General features: G+C 48.1%; 1 protein-coding gene across 1 annotated transcript; it reads left to right on the forward strand.

The window, feature by feature from the left end:
• Positions 1-334: 334 nt before the first annotated feature.
• Positions 335-19,493, forward strand: arhgef19 (Rho guanine nucleotide exchange factor (GEF) 19). The gene is made up of 16 exons (XM_076026497.1): positions 335-782; positions 12,402-13,107; positions 13,196-13,687; positions 14,019-14,154; positions 14,244-14,329; positions 14,406-14,662; positions 14,747-14,907; positions 14,983-15,135; positions 15,820-15,949; positions 16,150-16,224; positions 16,313-16,402; positions 16,492-16,655; positions 17,223-17,381; positions 17,465-17,541; positions 17,631-17,735; positions 17,814-19,493. The coding sequence occupies exons 2-16, from the start codon at positions 12,423-12,425 to the stop codon at positions 17,966-17,968; spliced, it is 2,925 nt and encodes a 974-aa protein (XP_075882612.1). The 5' UTR covers positions 335-782; positions 12,402-12,422; the 3' UTR covers positions 17,969-19,493.
• The last annotated feature ends 247 nt before the right edge of the window (positions 19,494-19,740 follow it).

The raw sequence follows: 19,740 nt of genomic DNA on the forward strand, positions 1-19,740 counted from the left end.
TGGGACTGAAAACAGGAGCTGCTCTGGGCAGATAAACACCACTTTGCCGTGCTAAATGTGCACGTCTGACATTTCTCACACCGTTCACGCGGCCACATCCGTGTGTCGCCGCTCAAAAATAAAATAAAAATTACACTCCGGGCCTTAAACACGGCCGCAATGAGCCCCGTCCCCTGCAGCAGCCAGCGAGGGTTTGTGTCCCTGCGAGCAGGTGCTGAAACGAGACACTAAATAACTATTAGAGGTAGAGGCAGGGCGAGGAGACGGCGGGGGTGTGGGAGGAGGAGGAGACAGAGAGAAAAGGGAGAGAGAGCTCTTCCCTGGCAGCAGGCAGCCAGAGAGGGAGGGGAGAAGGAGTGTGAGAGAGAGCGGAGGCAGAGCAGAGAGGAGCTTAGAGAGGGGATCTGCATTGTAAGTAGCTCAGAGGAGCAGCAAGTGGTGGCTCCTTTCTCCAACTTGCTCCTCTTTTTTTCCCCCTTCCTTCCTGTGGCGTTTTCTCCGAGGAGGAGGAGGAGGCCGAGCATGAGGACGGCAGAGGGGGAGAACTAGTAAAGTTTTGGAGCGGAAGGAAGGAATTCCAGAAGCAGGAGGAGAGGAGAAGAGCAGGAGGAGGAGGTGGAGGAGGAGGAGGGAGCAGAGAAACCGGGAGGAACACAAGGCAGCAATGGATAGCGGAGGGGCTCAGCCTGACCCCGGGGTGGCCTGGATTCACACGCTGCTGCTGCCGCTGCCGCTGCTGGCCACCGTCCAGCACACGCACTGAGGCTGCTCACACCAGCGAGGTAGAGTGCTGACACACACACACACACACACACACACACACACACACACACACACACACACACAGAGTGAACAAAGCGGAGGAAGATGTTCCCACTCCTCTGTTTCTGTTCCTGCTGCTGCGAGTGTTGAAAGTTGAAGCTTGCAGCTTCAATTTTTTTTCCGTACGGTGTGTTTTATCCGGCGAGCTGCGCTGTGGCTTTTTTGTGTGTTTTTTTTTTCCTCTGACAGCCTCGTAAAACAAAGCTGCCTATTGTCTCCGCGAGCGGGTCTCAGGTGGGAGACGATCCCGACGCTGAACTCCCTGCCACGGGCGCGTTGCACCGTAGCCGCATGCACGTCTAGATCTCGTCATGAAGCAGTTTTGCAAAGTTGTTTTTTTTTCCAAAGGGTTCACAGGTTGTCAAATATTCCTCTCAAGCTGTTGCACGAATCCTTCCAGCTCAACCCAGAGCTTTACATTACTCCCCCCAACCTCCCCCCCTTCCTCCCTGTACATGCTGCCTGCATGTAAAAGTCAGCGAGCAGCTGTGCTGAGCGGTGCATTGTGGGGGTTGGAGGGGTTGTGAGGGGGGGGGCTCAGCTCTCTGGTGGTTACAGTGCAACAGTGAGCCGCCGCAGAGCAGAGCCGGGGCAGGTAAGTGCATGTCTGGAGTATGCCGGATGAGGGGTTGTTAAAAAATTGTACATGGCTGAAACTGTCGGGCCCCTCCGTGGGAATCTGAGGCTGCGAGGCTCCGGAGCTTCTCCTCGGGGTGGTGGAGGGGGGCGCTGAGAGGAGACCCCTGTAGGCTGGGAGCGTTGAGGCTTCACCTGGTGGTGTCTCACCGGTTCAGTTTGGGCCTCGGTTGTGTTTTGTTCACGGGATTTGTGAAAGAAAGCAACCAACAAACTTTTTGTGTTCTTCTTCTTCTTCTTCTTTTTTTTTATTTCTGTCCATGCCCTCCTCGACCCTGGGTGCCCAAATGATGTAGGCCCTCTCCTCCTCCTCTCTCCTCTCCACCCGTCTGCCTCAGCAGGGTGACTCATTGCGCCGTCATGCGGGTTTTACTGCTGCATGTGCGGACGGTCGGCAGGTCCATATTTTGGCTGCGGCGCAAATTGATAGCTGTGTGCGTCTTCGAGATTATCTGATTTACTGAGGAGAGTCGGAGGGAGGGAAGGGGTGGGGGGTGGGGGGGCAAGTCAGTCACCGCAAACGACGGGCCACCTGCGCGCTGGGCAGAGAGAGAGGGAGAGAGGCATAAATCTGGACCTTGGACCTGTTCTGTTGCGCTTTATTACAGCCTGGAAATCCCCAGTGTGGCGGCCGGGGCCGCTGATAAGGACGAGAGGTGAAGGCAGCGACGCAGGTTGGAGCACAAGGCAGTTAAAGAGCCCAGTGTGCGAGATGGAGTAGATGTAGAGCGTGTAGCGTGACGCACCACAAACAGCAGATGACAACCAGGACCAGTCAGGTGACTGCAGGGTCAGTCTACAAATGTTATGTGTTTTTTTTTTTATTTCATCAGTGAGTTCCAGCAGACACCAGTTGCAGCTCTGTGATGACCTGTTGTCTCATGTCCCACCAGCACCAGCCCTTTAAAACAGCTTTATTCACCCACAAGTATGTCTGTGTGTGTGTGTGTGTGTGTGTGTGTGTGTGTGTGTGTGTATGTGTGTGTGTGTGTGTGTGTGTGTGTGTTGTTTTCCTCCCACGTGCTCATATCATAATCAGATTTATGGCCCCGCCCCTCCCACCACCACCACCAGCAGCATGTCTGGAGAGCACCTGCCCATCAGACACCTCGCTGTCGAAACGTGTGTGTGTGTGTGTGTGTGTGTGTGTGTGTGTGTGTGTGTGTGTGTTGTTTTCCTCCCACGTGCTCATATCATAATCAGATTTATGGCCCCGCCCCTCCCACCACCACCACCAGCAGCATGTCTGGAGAGCACCTGCCCATCAGACACCTCGCTGTCTAAACGTGTGCGTGTGCGTGTGTGCGTGTGTGTGTGTGAGGGGGGGTGGACAACAACCCATGTTGCCGCACCCTCGTGCAGCCTTTTCCCTCCCCTCAGCGGCCTCACGTGCTCGCACTCAGCTTTGACCGTGACACACACACACACAGTATTTTTCTTTCTGGTTTGAATGCTGTGACCTGGGTCGGCCCATCATCAACCTGTCCTCCACGCACTTCCAGAGAGGCTCCCGGCCTGTTTTTTGCCTCGTGGCCTAAATAGCAGCGGCCCTAATGGGCCGTAATAGCGGCCCTGCACGGCTCTCGCACGTGCGTGGCCGACTTTTTTTTTTCCTCTTTGTTTGTCTGCAGCCTCGCTTTAGTGGTCAATTTCAGAGGAATGAGCCGGGCCGGAGTCATCCGGGGAATGTGGAAAAGTGTCTCGGCTCTCGGCTCCGAGCAAGGAGAGGAGGAGGAGGAGGAGGGGGTGGGTGGGTTTCTCTCTCTCTCTCTCTCTCTCTCTCTCTCTCTCTCTCGCTCTCTCTCTCTCTCTGTCTCTCTCTCTCTGAGGACGGACGTGAACTTGCCTCCATACCTGAGTCGTATAACAGGACCACCGGCCGCGTTGAAAGAAGTGCGCCTTCTGCAAGCAGAGGGAAAAAAAAACAAACAGTGTTTTCTCAGGGGAAAACCTGCAGCGCTGGAAAAGCGAAAAAGTGCAACCACGGTGTCGTTCCTTATTCTGACATGTCAGGGAATATTTGGGCCCTAATGGGAGTAAAAAAAAAAAAAAACCCCAAAAAACCCTGCAGCCTGCAGGTCGTGTTGCTGCACAGCTGTCTGGCAGCCGAGCCCTCGGGCCTTCTTTCACGTTTCCATCCTGGACGCGCTGAGTGTTTTTCACATCTTGTAAGCCGTGAGAGATGAGGCGTCGCTGCTCCTCGTCCGTCTGGGCGTCCGGGTGGACTGACGGATGCTTTTTGTTTTTGCGGCAGTTCGCAGAAGCAGCAGACGGACCAGGTGTTGTTGTCGCGTCGCAAGTCGGAGGCTCGTCAATTAGATTTCCGATGACACCGGTGGAATTCAGAGCGCCGCGTCTCAATAGTTTATAGTCAGGAGGCTGGGGGCGGGGGGGTAGTTGGACTCCGTCCCGCTCCTTAAAAGGGCTGTTCTACTTTTTTTTTTTTTCTTTTTAAGCTGGTTAGGTTTTCAAAACAACAAGCAGCCAAATGAGCGGACGGCTTGTCCATACCTGTCCGCACAATAAAAAGGTGTGTGTGTGTGCGTGTGTGCGTGTGCGTGTGTGCGTGTGTGTGTATGTGTGTGTGTGTGTCTGTGTGTGTGTGTGTCTGTGTGTGTGTGTGCGGGGGCAGGGGGGTTGTGGAGGGGTGTTGGGGGGGCCGTAAGGAGAAACCAGCGGCGCTCAGCTGGGAGAAAGTGGAGCAGAAGACGAGGGGGAAATGGTGCATCAGCTCTGCGGTAAAGTAGGTCAGCCCGCTGAGCTTCAGAGACTCTGAGGCTCTGATTGACAAGCCCGAGCGCGGCAGCGACCGTCTATACGTCTTATTTATAAACTCGGGCCAAGGAAAACCCTGTAATGAGGGAAAATAAACACGGTCCTCGGCCATGTCAGTCAGATCATCGGCCTCAGGGCCATTAAGGCAAATATGTGGGAGATTTCAGGTGAAGCTTGGAAGGCCTGTATCATCAGATCTGGATTTGACGCCAGTGAAGCAGACCTGCACAATTCATTTGCTTTTCTTTTCTTTTCTTTTCTTTTTTGTAGCTTCCTGCTAAAATTCTTCTGCCTTGTTACATCTTTCTCATGTCTGGAAGGAAATGAAAAGTATGTTTTTTCCTTGTCTTTTTCTTTAATTTGTAATTGCAATATATGTTAACACCGGGATGGATAAGCTCTGCTTCCTCCTATTCCATTTTGGATTTCAAAAAAAATATATGTATTATTTTTATTTATTTTAGTAACTTGCTTGTTCAATCTTAAGTTGTTCGAAATAAAGTTCACAACCAACCTAGAAACAAAAACAAGGTGGTTTCAGTGGACAGAGCCAGCAACTGACCCTAGAAGTGGTTGGGTTGCCCTTTATGATGTCACAAGGGAACAATTCCCTGATCCTCTTGAGAACATTTCTGAAGGAAGGAGTTTAGTTTAGTTTAGTTTAGTAATTTTTTTAAAAAAACTTCTTCCAAATAATGACTCATTTTCATGAAGTTAAAGGAAGCCGCTGTGTAAGGTTCTATTGAGTCTTCTTTTTATTCTCACTGGTTGTATTTAAAAGCCATTACACAGTGTCTCAGTTTCATAACTCCTGGGTTGTGGATCAGGGCGCCGATTTGTAAATCTGCCGACAGGGCGACGCGCACGCGGGAGAAAGACAGGAATCCGTCATCCACCTAATTATATTTGAACAAATGCCACCGAAGAAAACATGCGAGCTCAGCACTCATCCGCTCACACGCAGACAACCAGCGTCTGTCAGGAGGTGCCGATTATAAGATTCTTCGGGATTTGGCGCTCGCTGACGCCTCTCGCCCCTCCTCCGGCTGCTCGGCTTCGGCGACTTACGGCAAAGCGCCGCGATTACGGCAGGTTGTTTCCACCGAGGTTGTCAAAGGGCCCCTTTGTGCTGCACGTCTCCTTCTGTGGAAGTGACCCCGGTGTTTTTTGAGAGGGGGAGTCGCGAGGGTGATGGGGTAGGTGGGGTGTGGTGGCTTGGGAGTGGATGGATGGATGGATGGATGGATGGATAGATAGATAGATAGATCTTTTATTATTAGGGAAATTGCGTTCCTCATTGCACAATCAGTTCACAAAGGCCATCGGACTGCAGGCAAATTAGATTCAAATCAGATTCCTTCTCAAATCCAAATTTTGTTGGCTGACTGTCCACACTGTTTTGAGCAGTTGTCCAAATGGGATCTGGCTCTGTTCAGACCGGGCCAGATTATTGACCCATCTGACAGGTTGCTGTAGCAATGACTTCGTCCAGCGTAGCGTGCAGTGTGTGGCATCATATAACTGCGACAGCGGCACTTGTTGCGATACCTTGCGGTACCTTGGCTTGAACGGAGCCACAGTTTCTCCCCACAGACTGATGAGGCAATGACCAGGGACTGCTGGTTTCTTCTGTCTGCTCCATTGCGTTACAGCTCCACACCTCGAATCCGCGCCCTCTGGTCTGGCGCATTGGCTCTTGCACCGCGCAAAGTCACGGACAGTCAAAACCCGATGGGTGTGTTTGGAGCCGTTCACACTGAGACACATCTGTCCAAATGCCATTTGAAACTATCTCTCCCGAAAGTGGTTTCAATCCGTTTTGCAAAAATTGGATTTCACGTGATTTGTGACTGCTCAGACGACAAAACAGCCATACGGTTTCAATCTGGTTGGGCTGAAAATCGGATTTTGCCCGCCAGTCTGAACGGGGCTAAAAGAGTGCATAGAGAGTAAAAGAATAATTCAAATAAAGAAGTGAGGATTTGAGATAGCAAAAAAGTGACAATGCCAGAGGTCTGAAAAGTAATCTGTGGGACAACACTGTGTGGAGAGAGAGGGAGGGAGGGAATCGGGGGGGGGGGGGGGGTGGGCTGGAGGTCAAAGGTTACAAAAGTCTTGGCGTTTACGTGTGAGATGGTGGCCATTTTTTTCCAGCCCTCTTAAAAGGGGAGATCAGTGTTTGTCCAAGTCGGTTAGCGGGAAGTCGGCCTGGCGAGACGACGGGGTCGGGGAAGGCCTCTCCACGACCTGTCGCTTCCAATCAGGGGTCATGACTCACACACACACACACACACACACACACACACACACACACACACACACACACACACAGGTGCGTGTCGGCCTCCTGTCAGAGCGTCGTGGCTGCGAGGCCCGAAGCTGCAGAGGAGGATTAAGGGGTCCCACAACCCTGCGTAAACATTATGGTAACCCCCCCGCTCCCACCACCACCACCCACCCCACCCCCTCATACACCCGCCTCCTCTGATCAGCTCACCTGTCTCAGCGGGAGCGCGGGAGATTACCCAGAAACCCCCTGACCCCGAATTATTCAGCCATTTAGCGCAAAGATGCGTCAGCCGGTGCATCGTCCTCCCAGGAGGAAAAAAAAAATGAAGCGCTCGGGTCAAAGCATCAGTCTGACATGTGGTTGGACTTTTTTTTTCCTCCCTCCTCCCCGTTTGGAATGCGAGACACGCTAAGAAGTTTGTTTTGATGGAGAGGCTTTAGATGGCGGCAGTCGGCGCAGCGAGAAGATGCTGACCGGCCTTTCATCCAGGTATTTCACCTCGGGGAGAGGGATTCACACACCTTGTTGTTGTTGTTGTTGTTGTTGTTGCCCACCTTGTTTGCTACATTAAACATCGACGAAAGACAATTTGTATAATTTAGAGACGGAACAAATTTGAACTGGGAATTTGGCAATTTGCATCACACAACATAAAAACCTAACCGTCTCTTTTGAAGGTTATTATGAAATCTGGTTGACAGGTTGAGTTTAATTATCCCCCGTCAACACATGATAATCTGCACTGCCGTTAGCGACGGCTGTTAGCGAGGGCTGCAGGAGACCTGTTGAAAATTCGAGGCGGTTGCCGGTTCACAAAACTGATTTTGTTTTTTGCTATTTTTGCTGGACGGCAGAATTATTCGGAGGAGGCGGGACTCAAACTCAGTCTGGAGCTCCGACAAACCGCTGAGACTGGATTCACACTGCAGGTCTTCTAATCGGTTACAATATCCGACTGTCTGGTCACATCCACCTTTAAAAAGGAAAGACGTTCCTCAAATCTAAGATGTGAATCCATCTAAAGTTTGCTAAAGATGCCGTTGTTGTGGCTTATTCAAACTTCATCTCTCTGAATCTCATCAGCTTCCAGCCAGGAGATCTGGAGGATCTTTTTTGTTTGTTTGTTTTGTTGTTTTCATTTATCCTCTCCTCTTTTCTCGGAGTGACGCTGAATGACGTCACATCTCGTCCCGGCAGACAGAGCCGGCCTCTTTTTACGGTTTGTTGCCCCCCCACCCCTGGCAATTAGCGGCCCGATGCCACCAGGTTGGACTGCGATGTGGCACGCACACGCCAGCGGCTTGCACCACACAGCGAGGACACTCCAGCCTGTCTGACCAAACACACAGCCGGAGAGTTACAGTCACGGGGAGGAGCCGTGCGTTTGTGAGGCTGGGGGTATGGAGGAGGGTGGGAGGGAAGGAAGGATTATCGTTTGAAAAAGTCTGAAGCATAAAATATCAGAACCTCTCATCTGTGACCAGAAGCGCCGCAGCACCGTCTGACCTCGTTCACCTTCTGAATGTGGGTTATTTTGTTTTTGTTGGGGTTCCTCTCAAAAGTGTGACTCTGCAGCGCCAGTGGAGCTCTCTACCTTCACCTCGCCCAGCAGGGAAAACAAGCAGCAGCACACAGCCTTCTTATTGTTTGAGCAGCATTGTGTTCTCTCGGAGAGAAGCAAGCAGCAAAAATCATTCAATTTACTGGCTTGTAAAATCACTCAAATCAGTTGATGTGCTTTGTGGGTGACACAAAGCACAATATTTTATTGTTTTAATTTTAAATTCTTTGACTCTCTCTCCCCCTCTCTCTCTCTCTCTTCATGTATATGTATTTGCTCAGCTGCACAGCTCCCATCTGCACAGTGGCACTTTTGTTTTTTTGGCCTGTCTCCTGGTGCAGGAAGTTAACATTAATCCCAAAGCAAAGCTCCGACTGGCAGAGTTTCTGCTTGGTTCTGTGCTACTGAAAAAAGCCCTTGGCAGACCTTTCAGACTGATAATCTCCGGGTCTCCGGGTTGTCGCCATGTATGAGCAGCTTTAACGCAACAGATTTAGAGGGGAAATGTTTCTGGGCTCAAATTGCTTCAGAAACTTTGGAATTTAGAAAGGCCCGGCTTGAGCTGAAATACTTTTATTTAGAAAAAAACAAAAAAAAAACAAAACAAGAAGTCTGCCAATGTTTGCATAAGCAAACTGGGGGAAGTTCCAGATAGTAGATTGATGGATGAAAATAGTAAAAGATGTATAAACGCTACCTGAGCTGGGGGATTTGATAGCAGCTTATAGTTTCTACAATGTCAAACAAAAAAACTACACAAAACTGTAACCGCCCAAAAAAAAAAAATTCATATGTGAAATCTCAGCACAGTGAGGTTACTTTAAATTACCAACTTGAACACTTTGGTTGCATGACGTGAACAAAATGCATTATAAATAAATCTGCATTTGCAGAGACAAAGTTTTGTTTATACTGTTACAACCTTAAAAATGCTGCTGCCTTTTTACAGAGAAAGTATTTTCCAAAAGTCACGTGCCATGAGTGAAAGTGGTCTTGCTGTCAAACCTCATGTGAGGATTTAAATCTTCATCTTCATGTACGGCTCCAAACAGTCCAGCCAGCTGTTTTAACACCTTCGCCTCTAAACCCTGCAAACATCCCACTCCTCCTGCCGCGCACTTGTGCAACTTTCGGCTCTGCTCAGATTTATGCTGTATTTGCATGACGGCGCGCCCTGCAGAGGAATTATTCCCAGATCACGGAAGATGAAGAAAAAATAAAATCCCAGATTTAAGGATTTTTCGACATATCGTGGTTGGCAGCGAGGACATGCCGGAGCGCCGCTCATTAGAGGCTGCGAGCAGCCGCGCCGTCTTAGAGCTGCCGGCTGAAATTACAGGGGGGGGAAAGTCCATAACCGTCACAAATAACAGCCTGCTGTGACAAGGGAAATTACACCTCCGAGAACCTGAACTTTTAATGTTTTGATATGATGCTCCGTATCAGCCTGAGGAATGCCCGCGTCATCAGCATCACCAAGTTTGATTCATTTGGCGGCAAGGAATTTGTCTTTGAACTAGAACTTTTGAATGTGTGACATATATATACAGTATATACAGTATGTATATATATATATATATATATATATATATATATAAAGTAGCATTTAGAAGAAGAAAAATGAAATGACCGTCTAAAAATATAACTGCCGAAATTTAAATTTTTATATTTTATCCCACATGGATGCAGGTACAATGTGTATGTGTGTTTGTGTGTGTGTGTGTGTGTGTGTTTGTGTGTGTGTGTAAAGTTTAAAAAAGGCGAACTAAAGGTGATTTGAAGAACTCCCTGTCAGTCAGTTGGAGAGTGGACCAATCAGATTTCAACCACACGAGTCCTTTCATCTTGATTCTGATCCGGTTCCTTGGCGCTCAGGCCAGCTGAAAACACTTCAGACTGGAGCTCGACAAAGTGGATGTGCGAGAGTTCAGGCTTGAAACTGACCAACCTGTGGCTTGCAGAGCTGTGAAGTCAGTGATGCCGTTCCAAAGTAGGTTACAGTGTTCAGTTGTTTAGTTCTCTTTTCAGCGTTCATGCATCACTTTCCTGTAGGTTGTGCAACAGTTTGATCTTTGATCAAGAGAAAAGAAAAAAAAACTTTTCACAGTTTTTCCTCTACCGTGCGACCTTATTGCACAAAGAAAGCCACACCCACGAGAATATGCAAAAAATAAACACCTTGAAATTTTAACATTTTCGAGAATGTGGACTTTAATCCTCCAAAAACACAGGAAAACCTTCCTTGCAGGACTTACTAAAGTACGTTTATGATAAAAGTCCTGCAGCACTGCTGCGTGTGAGGAGTTCCCACAGCCTCTCAGGTGTCCTCTGCTCAGGGCAGCCTGGCCATGTCACACACACACACCCACACACACACACACACACACACACAAAGGCTGCTATTGTCTGCTGCGGGGAACAGGTAACCGTTTGTGCCTGAGCTGACGTGCACGCCCGCGTACGTGTGCATGTGTAATGGTTCCGCTGGTTCCTCACCAGCGGAGACTGACGAATGACTGTGCTCGCCACAAGGTCAGGCCGGTACTGGCGTCTGCGGGCATGTGTGCGTGCGTGTGTGCGTGTGTGCGCGCACTCTCGTTAAATGACGCTTCCGGCCTTTGATTCTCCAGACAAATAAACGCTGTGTCGAGGAAATCATTAATCTGGCTTTTCATCCACCGAGTTGGGCTTCACTTTAATGGGTCAGGATCTCCGTTGCTACTCCAGTTTTATTGTGACACCAATAAGGTGCAGAGGCTGCTGATTCCAACGGTCAACTATCTGCATGAACACAATCTCAGAGGGGCAAAGCGAAAGCAGCCTTAAGATCTTTGGTCTGTTTATCAGTTTTCAGCTGCTGAGCCTGAAGTCCATTCAGAACCACAGGGGAGCTTCCTTTTGTCCCCACCAGTCCCTTCCACCTCCCGTATCTTTCTCATTTCCACAAAACATGACCGGTATATTTATCCCTTCATTGACGCCATTCTGGGTTTTCAGCTTCTTCAGTGTTCTCGTGCACACACACACACACACACACACACACACACACACACACAAAGAGACAGGATGGACCTTTTCTCATTTGTCAGCTCGCTGGTTGCTGTTATAGGAAACGCTGCTACTTAAGTAATAAACGTTCCACATGGCGGGAGTTTGGAGACCAAAGTCTGACTGTATGCAGCTTAGTCCAATGACTTATGATGTGTAGGAGCAAAGATGACCTATCGTGAAACTTTCAGAAATACTTTGCGAATGTTTAAGAAAACATGTTGTTATGACGCTGATGCTTTTTGAAAATCATCTGCATAGAATGGAATCAATCGTGAGGGGAGACAGGCTGGCTGAATAAATCCCCTGCATACGGGTGTGTATGTGTGTGTGTGTGTGTGTGTGTGTGAGCGTGCATGCACGCGCACACGTGTTTTACCTGGTGTTTAAGGCAGCAGTTAAGGATTACCTGCTCAGGAAGCAGGGGGTATGAGGACACAAAGTGTGTGTCTGTTTGTTTTGCAATGAGTGTGTGTGTGTTCAAGAGCGTGTCAGGCAGCCCAGGAGAGATAACTTTACGAGCCGCTGCAGCTGCCTTCAAACAGACAGCTACTGTAAACAGTTGATCAGAAAAGGAGCCGCGGGTCGAGCGAGAGGGAGTGATGGATGAGAGCAGATCTCAGGTGAAAGACAGTGGGCTGTCTTCCTCCGTCTACCTGGTGTAGCAGTGTCAGTGCAGTCCTGCCTTTTTGCGCGCGCGTGCACGCGTGTGCGTGTGTGTGTGTGTGTGTGTGTGTGTGTGTGTGTGTGTGTGTGTGTGTGTGTGTGTGTGTGTGTGTACAACCATGTTAAGTACAGGGGCTGAATACCTCGTGTGGAGTGGTCTTTAATTAGAGCAGGAAGACACGGCTCAGGAGACACACTACCAGACTTCCCTGTATGTGTGTGTGTCTCGGAGAGAATGACTTATGACTGTGAGATATCAATGGACTCCATCTGGACTTTCTAAGTCTATGTGTGTGTTTGATGAAAGTCTTGAAGATGATCCAAAAAAGAGGACAGAAAAAAAATTACATAGTAAGATGTTTGTGTTTTTAAAATGATCCCTCTCCCTAAACCAGTCAAATATAACGATCCATTTAGTTTGGTTTACTACTTTGTTGACAAAGTTGTGGGCCAGTAATTTAAAACTACTATTTTGCCATCTAACGACACTGAAGCTCTTGGACCCAACTCTTTTAAAGAGTAACTCTCTCAGTAGCATCGGCTCATCGGTGGTTCCCAGCTTCGCATATTAAATCCACGTCTTTCTCCGTCTTGTTCCCGCAGCGTCCATGAGTCTGTTCAGCCATGCTCCCTGGCTATGGATTCTCGCCGTTTCCTGACTTTCAACCCCACCTTCGCTGCCGTGGAGAGAGTGCCAGCATGTGGATCCCCAGCTCGGGAGACTCACCGGCTCTAAGCGAGTCCCCGGAGGACCGGCGCCTCCCCTTCCCTTGTCATCACAAGCACGTGGCCGTGTGCCAGCAGGAGACGCTGTCGTTTATCGAGCTCCAGCCACCGGCGAGTCCCAAACTGAACGGCCTCGTCTCTCCGAGGCCGACCATTCTCCCAGACGCACGATGCGCCACGCAGCCGTTGACCCTGAACGGTTTCAGGCAGGCGCTGAACGAACTGAATGATGCCCAGAATGGCTGCCATGGGACAGAAGGTGAGGACGAAACACCTTCGGCAACCATCAGCCCTCTGGCATCCGCCGGCGATGACGAGCTCCAGGGCCCGGATGCTTTCAGGATTTGTTCGCAGGAGCAGAGCGAGAGGCCCGTGGCAGTGACAACCGTGTGTCGTCCACTCCACGCGCCCCTTAGCCTCCCCCTGACGCTCCCCCTCTCAGCACTGTACACAAACAGAGACTCGTGGGAATCTCAGTCACCTTGCTCTCCATCCCCACCTGAGGGTTCCGGCGTTCAGAGCCTGTATCCCGGTCAGCCTCAGAGGAGGACTTCCCAGGGATCACTGAAAGAGAAATCTATCCGTAAGTCAAATTGCAACAAATTGCAACAAAAGCTTAAAACCATGTTTCTTCTTGATCCGTTAAAACATTTTTCCCCTCTAATTGCCAGGGCGAAAGATGCAAGTTTACTCCCCAGAGAGCCTGAGCGATGAGTCTCAATGCAGCTCCATCCTGGATGCGGATTACATCTTCCCTGGACCTTTTGCATCCTTCCTGGAGGAAGACCTCAGTGGATTATCTTCCCTAGAGGCTGTTTCAAGTCCGTCATCAAGCGACGGTGTCTCAGACCTTCCAAACTTAAGTCATGATGACATTTATGAACTCCCCACGGAGCCTCTACATATAATCGAGGACTCAGTGCCAGGACTCAGGGAGGACAGCGGCAGCACGGACACATCGAGCGCGTCGGGGGGAAGCTTTTTGCTACGGGGTCGCCACGGGGATCAGGAGCGACGGCGGTTCTCGGCTTCAGAGCTGATATCCAGACTTCAGCTGTCTCAGAGAAAGAACTCCTTCACCCTGAAGCTGGGGAAGTCACTGTCGGCTCGAGTAGCCTCCCGGGACAGACAGGGATCCACCGGCCTCAGCCTCAACCCCGACTGTAAGTAGCCAGTCCAAGGTTACTAAACACCACACCCATCACTTCAGGTGGTTTTGGGCCAATTTGGACTCAAGTGGAGGCACAAAGCTGGAGATCGAAAGATAAATTAATTGTGATTTGATGGAATTGATGTTTTCCCTACACATCCTCAGCATTCTATTCAGCCAAGTTATGGCATTTATTTTGTAGGGCCTCCGACTGACGTTACCAGGCTAGCAATCCACTCCAATGGCTTGACAGAAATGTCCTGATTTTCTTGCAATAAACGTCAAATAGATTGTCTTTACTTTGATGAGAAAAAGCAAAGCACCAATTTCTTTTTTTCCTCCAGCCAAGTCCAACGGCAAGCATCGCAGCTCGGCTGGTTCCACTGACAGCGCCCCCCACAGTCCCGTTGGACCTTCGCCTAGTTTGGTTCCTAGCAGTGAAGGCAGCATGCCTTTGCACCGGTGGAGCACGAAACTCGCGTAAATGTCACGCTATGGTGTTTTTTCTCACTAGAAGCTGCAAAGGGCTGCCGGCAGTCGTTCACGTGAACTCTTCAATTCCCTCACAGAATGCGCAAGAAATCCATAGAGGAGGACGCTGGTGCAATTCCCACAGTTGCCAATTCAAATCGCTTGTCACGGTTTTTGCCTGGCTGTAAGTTCCCCCCATGTATTTGTTAATTTGACAGACCAGTTTAAACATTACTTTACACTGTCAATGTCCTTTACAGCCATTCTGTACCAGGAGTACAGCGATGTCGCCATCAACAGAGAGATCCAGAGGCAGCAGGGGAAGGAGCCAGGCACAGAGGAGGAAGGACTCAGGGACGAAGGGTCAGACGGGATTCCGTCCCCTTCTAATCTGTCTCCATCCAGCTCCTTCCGTTCATCTCGGGGCTCCGCCTTTGCTCTGTGGCAGGACATCCCCGATGTCCGCACCAGTGGTCAGCTTGACTTCTTCAGCAACGAAGAGCGGAGGTTGCAGGAGGTGACTTTGAAACTCTGAATGCTTTCTGACCATTGGACATGCACCACAAGAACCAGCTGATGTACTCTGTCGTCCTCAACACAGGCAAAGTTTGAGCTGGTGACGTCGGAGGCCTCATACATTCGTAGTTTAACGATCGCAGTAGACCACTTCATGTTGTCCCACGAGCTGGCAGAGTGTCTTGGAGCTCAGGATAAGCAGTGGCTCTTCTCCAAGCTGCCTGAAGTCAAAGACGTCAGTGAGAGGTAAAGTCCTACGCTGACGATGTATTGGTGTGACTCCCCAGATTCTGTTTCATCATGTTTCCCCCTCTGCTCCAGGTTTCTTCAGGATCTGGAGCACAGGTTGGAAGAAGACATTCTTCGTTTTGACGTGTGCGACATCGTCCTGGAACACTGCCCGGCTCTGCGAAGGGTTTATTTACCTTATGTGACCAACCAGGCGTACCAAGAACAGACATACCAGCGATTACTGTAAGTAGTGGCTTATTTTAACTAGGAACTACATTTACAACCACCTAGCTTTTAACCACCTGTAAAATAGCAATCCGCCAACGCTAAGTATCTAACTATACCTTAGGTGTAAGTATATGTGATTTATATATATATTATGAATAAGTACATATCGACAGGGAGACTATTATTTTGTTGTTACTTTTTATATTAACTATACTATTTGTAACTGAAAAAGTCCTTCATGGGTGAAACTGAGGAAATGACTTTTACTCATGTCAGAATTTGGTTTATTTAATTGTTCAGACAACAAAATAGTCAGAAATAAATGCAAATCATCCAAAAGTAAAAAGTAAAGTTATTTTTTGTTTATTAAGATACAATGTGAAACTTGCAATCAATCAGTGCGTAAAGCTTTTACTCTACTACTTAAACAAAAGTGTCCAACTGTGCCGGACAATTCTGTCATTTCAATACAAAACTTCAAGCTTTCCATGATTTTTTTTTTTTTTTTTGGACTGAATGACCATATTCTTTCCTCTCAGGCTGTTCAGGTGTTATTTTACAACCACATGACTAAACTTGCAAATGACTCATTTAAAGGCTGTAGAATTTTTTTTCCTTCCTCCCCTCCTGCTGGAATTTACAGCCTCTTTCACTAAAAGTCATTAAAATCATCTAAATTTGCTCATCTTGTCGTGTCAGGCATGAGAACGCTCGGTTCCCCGCCATCCTGGCTCGTTTGGAGGAGGACCCCGTCTGCCAAAGACTTCCCCTGACCTCTTTTCTAATTCTCCCCTTTCAGAGGATCACACGGCTTAAAATGCTGGTGGAGGTGCGTGATTAAAATATTTACTTCATGTTTCCACTTGAAATCCATTTACGAGAAAGCTGTAAATGCGGTGATTTTGGGACCAGCAAAGCAATTTGCTGCCGCGGCTCATATTTCCAGGGGCGTGTCGCCAGAGTATTGTTGACTCTCTGGTGACTCTCTTTGAGACGGATTCAGGATTGTATTTGTTTTCCTTTCTGCAGAACATACTGAAGAGGACGACCCCTGGATCTCGGGACGAGGACACTGCCACGAAGGCATTCAATGAGCTCAAAAAGGTGATTATTATCTTTAATAACTACTTGGATGAAGTGCTGCTGCTGGTGCGGTGCGGCGGTAATAACCACGCTGGCGTGCGTCTCCTAGATCATCAAAGAATGCAACTCCAGCGTGCAGTCCATGAAGAGAATGGAGGAATTGATTCACCTCAACAAGAAGATCAATTTTGAGGGAAAAGTGAGCGGAGCGGAGCTTTGTTCCAACATCTTTGGCCTCCTCCAGATTTCCTCCAGTGACCTCACCCAGCTCGTGCTCTCTACCTGCAGATCTTTCCTCTGATCTCTCAGTCCCGCTGGCTTGTGAAACACGGAGAGCTGCTGGAGGTTGACACCCAGATGATGACCATGTCTGGGTCCAAGCTCAAGTTGCCCACCAAGCCCGTGTACCTCCATCTGTTCAACGACTGCCTGCTGCTATCCAGGAGGAAGGAGTGAGTAACCACAGTAGTAGACACCGATGTTCCACGCAAACACACACCAGGAACTGTGATGAGTTTTAGTGCGAATGCACAACAATACATGGCATGAAGGCTAATGTGAAAATGATCCATACTGGAGATCAGCCAATAGTTGATGTAATTTTTGTCATCAGAAGAGCATTTATCAGTCAATTTCCTCCAATATCCATACTCACCAAAGACAAATTGGTTGCAGGTCTTTATTGACGCAGAGTTCAGTGGTTTCCCATTCCTTACCAGTAGTGCCTTGTAATGCCATTTAGCTGTTGTGGAAGAAGACCCATAACATTTGCGTCCATATGGTTATCAAGTAGGGCCGTTCAGTGTGTTTTCAAAGATACAGATTTTTTTTATTATTTATTTATTTATTTTTTGTTTATCATGACAGTTTTGCAAATGTTGCCCCGTACTGAATTAGCAGTCTCTTGGAATCTAAAGTAAGACATAGAGTTGCTCTCCTGCTCTTTGAATTTTCACAGGTCTCCCTTGACTACACTCCCTCTTCAACTAAATCTCTTAAAACGGCCTCTTGTTTTGCAGCCCATGGAAGTTCATGGTGTTTGTCCACGCCAAGATTGGAGAGCTAAAAGTTAAGGACCTCAGCCAGAAGCTTCAGGGCATCTCAGGCTTCATCTTCCACCTGCAGTTGTGTGAAGGCCAGCAGCTCAAACACCAGATCCTGCTCAAGTCCAACACCGAGTGAGTCTCGCTCTCGCCTGTAGGTTTGTGGGAACTCGTGCGCGCGTCATCGGGCGACAATTTATCCGCTGTTTGTTCACAAGGAGCGGGAAGCAGCGGTGGATCACAGCGATGTTCCCATCCGATCCTCGCGAAGATATCGAGCAAGCCAGCGAGATTGGTCAGTAAAGGAGTTTGGGTGCGGCGTGACTCCTCCTGGTGTAAACCCTCGACTCATGGTGCTCACTGGTTTTGGTCTCCCCCTCTCAGATATATCCCAGGTCCAGTGCATCAAAAGCTACCAAGCCCAGGAGCACGACGAGCTCACGCTGGAGAAGGCCGACATCCTTCACGCCAAGACCATCACCAGCGACGGTAAGGGACATGATAATGTTCTGCACATCTCTGGACGATGGTTGCCGAGGTCTAAGCTGGGTTGTCGCCGTCCTCCAGGCTGGGTGGAGGGCATCAGGCTGTCTGACGGGGAGCGGGGCTGGTTCCCCAAATCCTACGTAGAGGAAATCACCAGTCGCAGCGCGCGCCTCCGCAACCTCCGGGAGAACATCCGCATCAAGTGCGTCACGCAGAAGCTGGAGGGGGAGGACTGACCGCCGTGGTCACGCCTGGTCACGTGACCGAGGTGCACCTCGCTCGCAGTGTTGCACTTGTAGCTCCCGGATCGACTGTTTAATGTTGAGTTGGAAGCGCAGAACATGCAGCTTAACTTGTAGACTCTAAACTGGGTGCCAAGGTTTTTTTTTTCACCAAGCAATTCTGAACAAAATATATCAAATATGCGAGGCTTACACATTTATCAGCACTTCTCAAAACCTTGAACCATTTTTAAAGGTGAATGAGCACATTTATCTGTAGCAGCAGAACCAGGAAAATGCTTTCATCTTTTATGCAAAACCAGACATTTGTTTTTTGTTAGACATTCAGGACGATTCATTCTCACCATGTTGTAACAAAAAGCTGGAAGCAGATCTGCACAAAGACACAACCCAGGCTGTTTACCACACCGTTGGAGCTGCTAAAATTCTGAATCTGTTGCGTCTTCCACGATTTAAACCACTTAGGTTGAAGCCTTGTGCTCCTGTGTGTGTTTCAGTGCAGATATGTGACGTGTGAAGTGTGAGTAGAAGATAAAAGAAACCTCTTTGTAATCCACGATAAACCAAACACATCCTCATTTAAAGGCTGCGTGGTATCTGATGTCTCTCGCCATTGATTACAGGATCCCACCTTAAAAGCCACAGAGGTGAGCTAAACTTGGAAATAAGTCCTGATCAGTCCCACTAGTAGGCACCGTCTGAGAGTCCAAAGCTTTGATGAATTCATTCCTTAACTCACATTTGCTGTATTTTTTGTCAAAATCTAAAAACAAAAAAAAACAAGCAAAAAACGCATCGTTGAGCTTCAAGGTGCACATGGCTTTTAACCTTGACTACTACTACTCACTGCGAGTCGAGCCCGTTTCCACAGTCACACTGGTGTAAATACTGACCTACCCGTCAGGGTTGGATTCATAAGGTGAGAATGTCAAACAGTCTGTATGGCTGAAGCAGCAGGTGCTGCTGTCAGGTTGGAGATTTTGTTGTTTTTTTTAGTTCCATCCTGCTGTTTTTGTAACCTGTCTCTAATCACGAGAGCATTGGATTATTTAAAAGCCGACAGAATCCACATTGTTCTGTCGGTTTTTAAGCAAGGCTAAAAGTGCTGAAAAGCACCTCGGATCAAAACACAAACTACTGACCCATGTTTAGAATTGTCCTGTTTGTTTGTTTTTTCCTCTTTTTATTTTGTTGTTAGTTGTAATTTAAGTATTTTGTGTATTTTTTTTTGTGTTTGTATTTATACTCCTCTAGCTGGCCCTTCTTTAAGGAGACTCTGATGTAAATGTCCGTCACTATAGATGGCTCTATGTATAAAGAGTAGGAAAGTGTTCTCATTTACTTTTCTCTCTTTTCTTTTTTTATTTTGTAATTTATAAGGAGAAAGAGTCCGAAAATATTAATACATTGTTGAACTAGTACAACATTACATATACAAATTGTGATACACTGGATGTTTGCCAGGTTTGTGCTTACTACTGCAAATGTTTAACCATTAAAATGAATGAAAAAACCTCCAGTTTACAATGTGTGCAGTGTTGTCGAGCCTGTTTGCAGTAACCTTTTTATCCACTAAGTGGCAGCGAATCTTACGCAGTTATTAAGAGACGAAGTGTGGACATTTTGATATTTTGACTTTGTGTATTTTATTTATGTGTATATATGTATGACTTTTTTTTCAAATTTTAGATATGTTGACATTTTGCATTCTATCACTCTTTTTCATGTTAAACTATCATATAACAGTCGTTCCAGTAAATTTCGGG

The sequence above is a fragment of the Nelusetta ayraudi genome, unplaced genomic scaffold, assembly GCF_046127955.1.
Source record: "Nelusetta ayraudi isolate G7.1 ecotype Tasmania unplaced genomic scaffold, CSIRO-AGI_Nayr_v1 ptg000019l, whole genome shotgun sequence".
Lineage (NCBI taxonomy): Eukaryota > Metazoa > Chordata > Actinopteri > Tetraodontiformes > Monacanthidae > Nelusetta > Nelusetta ayraudi.